General features: G+C 38.7%; 1 protein-coding gene across 1 annotated transcript in view; it reads right to left on the bottom strand.

The window, feature by feature from the left end:
• Nucleotides 1-566: 566 nt before the first annotated feature.
• The window catches only part of LOC149788582 (uncharacterized), a 91,658-nt gene continuing 80,491 nt past the window's right edge, over nt 567-11,733 (bottom strand). Inside the window, exons 16-17 of the mRNA XM_089974631.1 lie at nt 5,549-5,805; nt 567-1,473 (exon numbers count right to left, since the gene is read on the bottom strand). Of these exons, the coding sequence (XP_089830757.1) occupies nt 1,328-1,473; nt 5,549-5,805 (403 nt within the window). The 3' untranslated portion in view covers nt 567-1,327. The remainder of the gene's footprint in view (nt 1,474-5,548; nt 5,806-11,733) is intronic.

Genomic DNA, 11,733 nt, shown 5'->3' with positions numbered 1-11,733 from the left:
GGACCATACATGCCATAACCTCTCTTAGCTTTATGGCCAGATGAGCTACAAAATTTCTACTATCGGTTAATTGGCATGTTGCTTAACTAGGATAAAGAAATTCTCTTCCAAGCAAAAACAAAAGTTTTTTCCACCCACACCCACAGAATGTCATCCTTTGGTCATGAAGTTGGATCAATGTCAGCACAATCTAATGAAGTCTTGGGAACCTTCTATGCCATCTGCAAATTTGGTTCCATCTGTTAATACTTTATAGAGATATATTGGTTACAAATTATAAATCTTGCACACAGTGTTGTCCTAGGTCAGGTCACCAGAACCTAATGAGGTCCTGGAACCCTCAAGGCATCCCAGTGTTGATTAAGACAAGTCTTGTTTGGTCTGAAACTGCTCCTGAGATATCTAGCTCATGTGCTCATGTAATAGATGAATGCTGTTGAGACCACAAAACCAATAGCAACAAAATGTTTATAACAATAATGCTTTATTTATAGAGGGTAGCTAAACATAATGACTATTTTCCCATCAGGCCCTCTTTAGTGGGAAAAGAAATAACAAAACAAAAGTGAAATATAAAGACAAATTTAAAATATGGGTTGAAAAAATCAGAAAATATATGGTTTAAACAGCAAATCAATTATTCGTTTTTGGGAGTGTTCAACTTACAACACACTTATACATAATACAAACACCTGCTTAAACAATTGATTTCAGTTCTAATGAACATGATTTTTTTTATAAAAACCTTATTTCCTTGATATTTTGAGCTATATTTACTTGTATGGAAAGTGAATTCCATGGAGCTGCACCAGAGTACTGGAAACTTTTTATTTTTCAGTGTTGACATTGATAAGGTTTATCATTTCAGTTGATCTCAACTGATATTATATGAAATTTTCTAAGAGGCATTTTGGCCCATATTAAGACATTTATATACAAGGATTGCCTTTTGAAGATCAATCCTTGGTGAATTTTTGCAAAGTTCAGCAAAACAGATGACTGGTCATCTGAAATGACAGGTGCTGCACATTTTAGGAATCAATAAATTATCTATAATAGCAATGTTGCTCCAGGATTCCATCCCTACATGTTTTTAAGTATGCCCTGCATGAAAAATTAAAGTACACTAGCTACAATAATTTGAACATGGAGTAGTTTGAATTGTCTGGACTGCTAGATCAACCAGCCTTACAGTACTTTGTAAAGACTCTTCATATTTCTTCCCAGAGTTAAAGGAAAGGTCTGTGGCGACTAGTTATTTATATACTCATGCTCTACATTAAATAGTACTTTTCGTAAACCAGGGTGGTCCCCTCAGTATAAAATGCTAGAAGTCATAATGCGAGACATCGATGGTAACATGTGAGTTATGGGCACTGATGAGCGTGTTTCCAATATAATTCCTATTCTCCAATCGTAGCATTACATGGTGTATAGCTGGACCCAGCAATGGTTTCACCAGGCGAAAGGCTGCTGTAATTAGAACACAAGATTATTGTACAAACTGCCACAATTTAAAATAAATGTTGCTATTATTAGCACATATAAATACTGTAAAAAGTACCACTGTTTAAAATATAGGCTACTATAATTAGAACACTAGAGTAAAATAAAAAGCACCAGGGTTTGCTGTAGGTAAAATATATATATGTATATAGTTAGATCTAGACTTACATGGGTGTTAATTTTGAGTGAAACTTCAACTTAGCCAAGCAAATAGCTGGAATTAATGCAATCCTGGCCAGATTTTTGCCGGATTCTCGATTTAACTTATGTTGATGAAACCCTGGCCAGATTGCCAGATTCTCAATTTAACCTAAGTTAATGAAATCCCGGACAGATTTTTGCCAGATTCTCGATTTATGTTTGTGAAATCCCAGCCAGATTTCCATATTCTCGATTTTACTTACGTTGGTGAAATCCTGGCCAGATTGCCGGATTCTAGATTTAACTTATATTGGTGAAATCCTGATCAGATTTGTTGGATTCTAGATTTATATTGGTGAAATCCTAGCCACATTATTTGCTTGCAGATTTTAGCTTTTCTGTGGAATCCTGGCCAAATAATATTAGTGAAATTCCAGTCTGGTCATGTAAGAATGTTAATTTATAGGGGTTCTAAAGAGTACTTGTCATTTGTGAATCAGGTTAGGATATGCCTTTCCTGTATATGATTTTGAACAAGTACACAATTTACATAACAACAACAATTAACAGCATCACTTCTCAGAATTTGAAAGCAATGTTTTACTATGTGCTGCTGCAGGCAAGAGAAGTTAACTAAATTTGTTAGATGGTTGAGACTATTTGACCATGTGCTTGCATAAATATATCTGGTATAAGACTATTTGACCATGTGCTTGCATACACATATCTGGTATAAGATTATTTGACCATGTGCTTGCATACACATATATGGTATAAGACTATTTGACCATGTGCTTGCATACACATATCTGGTATAAGACTATTGGATCATGTGCTTGCATACAAATATATGGTATAAGACTATTGGACCATGTGCTTGCATACACATATCTGGTATAAGACTATTGGACCATGTGCTTGCATACACATATCTGGTATAAGACTATTGGACCTTGTGCTTGCATACACATATCTGGTATAAGACTATTGGACCATGTGCTTGCATACACATATCTGGTATAAGACTACTGGACCATGTGCTTGCATACACATATCTGGTATAAGACTATTGGACCATGTGCTTGCATACATATCTGGTATAAGACTATTTGACCATGTGCTTGCATACACATATCTGGTATAAGAATACTGGATCATGTGCTTGCATACACATATCTGGTATAAGACTATTGGACCATGTGCTTGCATACATATCTGGTATAATGTCAAACATTATGCATATCATATGCTGGAAAGAGTCTCTCTAATGGACCTTTTACATATATACATGGGAGATGACAATTTCCACATCTGTTTGGAAGATGACAATCTAAACATCTGCATGACAGATGACAAAATTTGCATATCTGTAGTGAGATGATTATCCTCATATCTGCATAACGGATGACAATCTTCATATCTGCATGGGAGACGACAATTTCCATATCTGCATGGGAGATGACAATCTGCATATCTGCATGACACATGACAACCTACATATCGGGGCTCCGAGTGGCTGAGTGGCCGAGTGACCCCGAGTGGCTGAGTGGCCAAGTGGTCTAAAGCACTCACCGTTCCGGATCACTGCCATCTCACCTCTGTCTGTGTGGGTTCGAGTCCAAGGCTCGGCTAGCGTGGGTACATGGGAATGCCTGCCAGTAGCTTCTTGTGGGTTGGTGGTTCTTCCCTGGGTTTTCCAGGGTTCTTCCTCCACCAGTTATACTGGCCGCCATGTATAGCCTATCTTGTGCTGAAAAATGGCGTTTATTCCTAGAACAACAACAACAACAACAACCTACATATTTACAAATGACAATCTGCATATCTGCATGGAAGATGACAATCTGCATGACAGATGGCAATGCAGATATGTGCATGAGAGATGACAATGTGCATATCTGCATGACAAAAGACAACCTGTACAGGAGATGACAATCTGCATGACAGATGATAATGTGCATATCTGCCATAGAGATGACTGCATGTCTGTATGAGAGATGACAATCTACATTGGAGATGTTAATCTGCATGACAGATGTCAATCTTCATATCTACAAAACATTAAAATTTGCATGAGAGATGACTGCACATCTGCATGACAACAATCTTCATATCTACATGGTGATGACAATCTGCATGACAGATTACAATCAAGACAGATGATAATGTGATTAAACTCAGATCTTTAAACATGCTTCATATAGATAGCTGTCATGTCAACAAACAACAGCCAAGTCAGAAGATCGGATTTCAGTCAGATTGGAGAGATAACGTCCTGATTCCAATGGGGGTAGTACTTAACAGCAATTTCTTGTTTAATAATATTCCTTATCAAACAGACTTATATAATGAAAGTTCTTGGCCAGTTGAAAGAAATTTTGGGAATAAGTGTATTCACAGCATTGATTTATCATCATACACTATGGGTGTTTACAGCCTTGATTTAGCAGAGCCCCAAGTGGCCATGTGGTCTAAAGCGCTCACCGTTATGGATCGCTGCCATCTCACCTCACCTCTGTCTGCGTGGGTTCAAGTCTCGGATTCAGCCAATGTGGGTATGTGAGAAAGGTTACCAGTACCTTCTCGTGGGTCAATGGTTCTTTCTGGGGTTTCCTGGGTTCTTCCTCCACCATTAATACTGGCCGCCATGTATAGCCTATTGTGTGCTGAAAAATGGTGTTAAACCCTACACCAACAAAGCCTTGATTTGTCATCATACAGCATGGGTGTTAACAGCCTTGATTTATCATCATACAATATGGGTGTTTACAGCATTTATTTATCATCATACAATATGGGTCTTTACAGCATTGATTTATCATCATACAATATGGGTGTTTACAGCCTTGATTTATCATCATACAATATGGGTTTTTACAGCATTGATTTATAATCATAAAATATGGGTGTTTACAGCCTTATCATCATACAATGTGGGTGTTTACAGCATTGATTTATCATCATACAATATGGGTGTTTACAGCCTTGATTTATCATCATACAATATGAGTGTTTACAGCCTTGATTTATCATCATACAATATGTTTTTTTACAGCCTTGATTTATAATCATACAATATGGGTGTTTACAGCCTTGATTTATCATCAGACAACATGGGTGTTTACAGCATTTATCATCAGACAATATGGGTGTTTACAGCATTTATTTATCATCATACAATATGGGTGTTTACAGCCTTGATTTATCATCATACAATATGGGTGTTTACAGCCTTGATTTATCATCATACAATATGGGTGTTTACAGCATTTATTTATCATCATAGAGTGTGGGTGTTTACAGCATTTATTTATCATTATACAATATGGGTGTTTACAGCCTTGATTTATCACCATACAATATGGGTGTTTACAGCATTGATTCCTTATTGCACTAGTGACATGTGATATTTATGTAGTAAATTCTCAACAAATTGTGTTAAAACTTAATTGAACACTTTGGTCCCATACCCAGTAGTTTCAGTTTCTGAAACTTATTTCAGATATTTCTCTAAGAATTAATCATTGGCAAAACTATAATGTAACAAGATACTAAATTTGTAGCATTTTGCTAATATTTACATGGTAAAACATATGGTTTGCAAAAGAATATAACAACAAAAGATATTATCATTCAACTTACTTAACATTAAGATTTATAATGAAATAATGTAGCATAATTTTTTTTAAACATTCTTCAAAATTGCTTAATATCCAGACTGTATTAGCAGCTTCACTATATAGAAAGGTAGGTGGATCCCATTTATACAAATTTGCTCAAAAAATAGTGCAAGACGCTTTTTGTCATTAAATAGAAAATATTTAATACTCCTTGGCAAGCAAAGTCGAATTCATTTCTATATAAACATATCGAATTAAGGTACTGAGAGATATGAATTTACCAGATTCCCCTTCCACAATAGTATCAAAGAGTTCCAGCTCATTCCCATACACAACATGCAGACTGAGCTGGGGGACAAGAACAAAGCCTTTGGCTGTGATGTTTAGCAGGACAGATGGATGGATAACCTCCCTAATGGTTGGCAATGCGAGAAACTGGTAGGCCACAGATGTTGTCTTGTTCAGCAGACAGTCAACGTTGTGAAAAACACAGGACTTTCGACACAGTACATCATCAGACTCAGCTACCACTTCTCCCCTAAAAAAAACAACAAATTCTTGTTGAGGTTTAAAGCATCAAGAACTTTCAGTGAAGATAGGAGGAGTATGTACACATGAAAATATATCTGACATGCATTTTAAATATAATATTATAACAAGAGTGCTGTAAATATTACAATGCACCCCATTCCACCCCATGCCTTGTATAATAAATAGTTCTGTAAATATTATAATGTACACCACTCCAACCTATGCCTTGTATAACAGCTCTGTAAATATTACAATGCATCCCATTCCACCCCATGCCTTGTATAACAGTTCTGTAAATATTATAATGTACACCATTCCACCCCATGCCTTGTATATTTACTTGTGGTACATCACATGCATGCATCTAAAGGTGTCCATTGTGTTGCACATCACATGTATGCATCTAAAGGTACCCACTGTGTTGCACATCACAAGCATGCATCTAAAGGTGTCCACTGTGTTGCACATCACAAGCATGCATCTAAAGGTACCCACTGTGTTGCACATCACAAGCATGCATCTAAAGGTGTCCACTATGTTGCACATCACAAGCATGCATCTAAAGGTGTCCACTGTGTTGCACATCACAAGCATGCATCTAAAGGTGTCCATTATGTAGCACATCACATGCATGCATCTAAAGGTGTCCACTGTGTTGCACATCACATGCATGCATCTAAAGGTGTCCATTGTGTTGCACATCACAAGCATGCATCTAAAGGTGTCCACTGTGTTGCACATCACATGCATGCATCTAAAGGTGTCCACTGTGTTGCACATCACATGCATGCATCTAAAGGTGTCCACTGTGTTGCACATCACAGCATGCATCTAAAGGTGTCCACTGTGTTGCACATCACAAGCATGCATCTAAAGGTGTCCACTGTGTTGCACATCACAAGCATGCATCTAAAGGTGTCCACTGTGTTGCACATCACAAGCATGCATCTAAAGGTGTCCAGTGTTGCACATCACAAGCATGCATCTAAAGGTGTCCACTATGTTGCACATCACATGCATGCATCTAAAGGTGTCCACTGTGTTGCACATCACAAGCATGCATCTAAAGGTGTCCACTGTGTTGCACATCACATGCATGCATCTAAAGGTGTCCATTGTGCTGCACATTACATGCATGCATCTAAAGGTACCCACTGTGTAGCACATCACATGCATGCATCTAAAGGTGTCCATTGTGCTGCACATTACATGCATGCATCTAAAGGTACCCACTGTGTAGCACATCACATGCATGCATCTAAAGGTGTCCACTGTGTAGCACATCACATGCATGTATCTAAAGGTGTGCATTATGTAGCACATTACATGCATGCATCTAAAGGTGTCCACTGTGTTGCACATCACATGCATGCATCTAAAGGTACCCACTGTGTTGCACATCACATGCATGTATCTAAAGGTGTGCATTGTGCTGCACATCACATGCATGCATCTAAAGGTGTCCACTGTGTTGCACATCACAAGCATGCATCTAAAGGTGTCCATTGTGCTGCACATTACATGCATGCATCTAAAGGTGTCCATTGTGTTGCACATCACATGCATGCATCTAAAGGTGTGCATTGTGCTGCACATCACATGCATGCATCTAAAGGTGTCCATTGTGCTGCACATTACATGCATGCATCTAAAGGTGTCCATTGTGTTGCACATCACATGCATGCATCTAAAGGTGTGCATTGTGCTGCACATCACATGCATGCATCTAAAGGTGTCCATTGTGTTGCAGATCACATGCGTGTATCTAAAGGTACCCACTGTGTTGCACATCACATGCATGTATCTAAAGGTGTGCATTGTGCTGCACATCACATGCATGCATCTAAAGGTACCCACTGTGTTGCACATCACATGCATGTATCTAAAGGTGTGCATTGTGCTGCACATCACATGCATGCATCTAAAGGTGTCCACTGTGTTGTACATCACAAGCATGCATCTAAAGGTGTCCACTGTGCTGCACATCACATGCATGCATCTAAAGGTGTCCATTGTGTTGCACATCACATGCATGCATCTAAAGGTACCCACTGTGTTGCACATCACATGCATGTATCTAAAGGTGTGCATTGTGCTGCACATCACATGCATGCATCTAAAGGTGTCCACTGTGTTGCACATCACAAGCATGCATCTAAAGGTGTGCATTGTGCTGCACATCACATGCATGCATCTAAAGGTGTCCATTGTGCTGCACATCACATGCATACATCTAAAGGTACCCACTGTGTTGCACATCACATGCATGTATCTAAAGGTGTGCATTGTGTTGCACATCCACGTGCAAATCATTTTTATAGATCATGATTTTGTATATATTTAGGCATTACAATTTTTAACAGGTTCAAGTAAACAAAAATTTTTTAAAAAATATTTAGAACTTTTCAAATACCCATTATATATGGTGCACAACAAAACTTACTGTGTGGAAATACTTTACTATTATCTGAGTCATCATAAACTTGACCTATGCCCTTTTGATTCCAATCTTAATAATTTTTTGCTCTTTATCCCCCACCAGCAAGCCATCTAGAAAGTTTGCTCAAGATGTGTGGTCAGGAACAAGGTATTGTGCTGAAATTATTTTCTATCTTAGAGTCATGATGAATTACCTTTAACCACCTTCTGACCGAAAAGTAAACAAGCTTCTCTATTATTTCAAGTGCAAGCAAACTAATGATAATTGATTCAATTTTAGTATAGACCAATTTCAGGTACATACTGCCAATTTTGTAATGGGCTTTGTCTCATAATGGCTATTATGGGAGGGTGCGGCATTTTCCCCCAATCAGATCTTTATATTCTACACTAATAACGTAAAGGTCATGCTTGTTTAATACATTTCTTTTACAGTTTTAATTGCATTCTGTATAACTTACTATCAGCCCAGAATACACTTTAATGATGTGATCAATCTAGCACCAATTATACCTGAACTGGGATCAGCCCAGAATACACTATAATGCTGGGATCAGTCTAGCATAGATTCACTTGAAGATGGGATCAACATATTTTACAATTTTCAATAGGAAAAATAAGAATAAGAAAAAAAAAGAAAAATAAGAATACTTTTTCATGCTGGGATCAGCCTAGCTCAATTCCACTATTCTGGGATTAACCTAGAATACACTCTTATGCAGGGATCAGCCTAGAATAGATTTACTTGAAGATGGAATGAGCCCAGAATACACCAGTATGCTGGGATCAGCCTAGGACATAGTCTACTTAAACTGGGATCAGCCCAGAATACGTTTGAATGCTGGGATCAGCCTAGCACAGACTTTACTTGAGTTCGGATCATCCTAGCACAGTCTACCTACGGATACTGGGATCAGCCCAGAATAACTTAACATTTTCCCTAATCAGATACTCATATGCTATACTAATAACGCAAAGGTCATTCCTATTTCATACATTTCTTTCACAGTTTAAGTAGGAAAAAAAAAGAATACTTTCCTCATACTGGGATTAGCCTAGTTCTATTCCACTACACTGAGATCAGCCCAGAATACATTCTTATGTGGTGATCAGCTTAGCATAGATTTAGTTAAGATGGGATCAGCCTGGATTACACTAGTACATTAGGATCAGCATAGCACATAGTCTACTTGAATGCTGGGATTAGCCTAGCACAGAATTTACTTGAGCTGGAATCAGCCTAGCACTCTCTACAGAATCTGGGATCAGTTCAGAATACACTTTAATGCTGGGATCAGCCTAGCAACAATTATACTTTAGATGGGATCAGCCCAGAATAGGCTATAATGCTAGGTTCAGCCAAGATTAGATACACTTGAAAAGGGATCGGTCCACCATAATACACTATTATGCTGGGATCATCCTAGTGTATAGCATATCTTAAGCTTGGATCAGACCAAAAATCACCTGAATGCTGGGTTCAGCCTAGCACAGATTTTACTTGAGCTGGGATCAGACTAGCACCAATTCTACTTGAACTGGGATCAACCCAGAATACACTGTAATGCTGGGATCAGCCTAGCACTGATTGGGAATATTTTTTTAACCAAAAGTCAAGCCATCCAAAAGGTTTGGTGAAAAATGAAAGTTGTTCTGTGGAATGAAAAATTTAAAGCCAGATGGACAGAAAAACAGACATAATAACATGATTCAGCTGGAGTATGAACATTATGCAATATTTGTCAGTAAATAAACATGTTGATGATTTTAAAAAACACCCTTCTATTAGATATTTTATTAATTTAGTCCTTTCTTTTTGACTCTGAATCAATAAAAGAAAATATCTGCTGAATAGGTTGAATGGCTGCTGAGTAGGTTGCATGGCTGCTAAATAGGTTGAATGGCTGCTGAGTAGGCTGAATGGCTGTTGAATAGGTTGAATAGTTAAATGCTGAATTGTCTGAATGACTGCTGAATAGGCTAATTAGGTTGAATGACTACTGAATAGGTTGAAGGGTGCTAAATAGGTTGAATGGCTGCTGAGCCTTGTATCTTTAAAGATTGCCTGTGTTGCCATTGTGGTTATAGTTCTTCTTTGAAGCTATAGCACAATGCACAGCAAGTTAGACGTAATATGTCATTACATCTCTCTCTCTCCCCCTCCCCCTTTAAATGTTGATACTAAAGGCATTCCCTTTTTTCCCTCCAAGGTCGAATATGTTCTTGGGGCAGTATCATGTGCTCTGGGAAGGCACTATTCAAATCTACCAATATGATGCCATTTTTTTAAAACAACCTTCACAAGGTACCAACTGTTTCATTGGAACTGCCATCACCTTATGTGCTTAATAAAAACAGACTCTTGTAGCAGGCTCCCTACAGAAATTTGATATCTTAATAATCACCAAAGATATAAAGGATGCAGAAGTCCACTACTAGAGAAAGTGTGTTACCCCGTCCATTATCCCTTGCTGTTGCACTGTCCACTACTTGAGAAAGTGTCACTGCTCCTTTACCCCTTCCTGAAGCACTGTCCACAACCAACTAAAGAAATTGTCATCCCCCTATTACCCTTTGCTGTAGCACTGTCAGCTACTAGAGAAAATGTCACTCCCTCCATTACCCCTTGCTGAAGCACTGTCAGCTTCTAGTGAAAGTGTCACTCACGTCATTGAAGCAGTCTACTACTAGAGAAAGCATGTCCACCTCCATTACCCCTTGATGTAGCACTGTCCACTATTAGAAAAAGTGTCATCCCTCCTTTACCCTATCCCGAAGCACCGTCCACAACCAACTAAAGAAAATGTCAGCCCTTCCATTACCCTTTGCTGTAGCACTGTCCAATACTACAGAAAGTGTCATCCCCTCAATTACTCCTTGCTCCAGCACTGTCCACTTTTAAAGAAAGTGTCAGCCCCTCCAGTACCCATTGCTGTAGCAGTGTCCAGTACTAGAAAAAGTGTTACCCCTTGCTGTAACACTGTCCACTGGGGCCCCAAGTGGCTGAGTGGTCTAAAGTGCTTACCATTACAGATCACTACCATCTCGCCTCTGTCTGCATGCTTTCTTCAAGTCTCAGGCTCGGCTAACATCGGTACGTGAGAAAGCCCGCCAGTAGCTTCTCGTGGGATGGTGGTTCTTCCAGAGTTCTTCCTCCACCAGTTATACTGGCTGGCATGTATAACCTATCATGTGCTGAAAAATGATGTTAAACCCTACAAAAACAACAACACTGTCCATTTCTGTGTCACTCCCTCCATTACCCCTTGCTGTAGCCATGTCAACAGAGAAAGTATGCCACCCCTTCACTATTCCTTGCTGTAGCACTTCCCTCCTTTATCTGCTGATTTGAGTGTAATATACCATATGAGCCTTGCTGTAGCACTGACCTCCTTTATCTGCTAATTGGAGCATAATATACCATATGAGCCTTGCTGTAGCACTGACCTCCTTTATCTGCTAATTGGAGTGTAATATACCATATGAGCCTTGCTGT

The sequence above is a fragment of the Sinohyriopsis cumingii genome, chromosome 11 (assembly GCF_028554795.1).
Source record: "Sinohyriopsis cumingii isolate HCF-2022 chromosome 11, ASM2855479v2, whole genome shotgun sequence".
Classification (NCBI taxonomy): Eukaryota; Metazoa; Mollusca; class Bivalvia; order Unionida; family Unionidae; genus Sinohyriopsis; species Sinohyriopsis cumingii.
The sequence above is the reverse complement of the archived record's forward strand: the minus strand, read 5'-3'. Positions and strand labels throughout refer to the sequence as shown.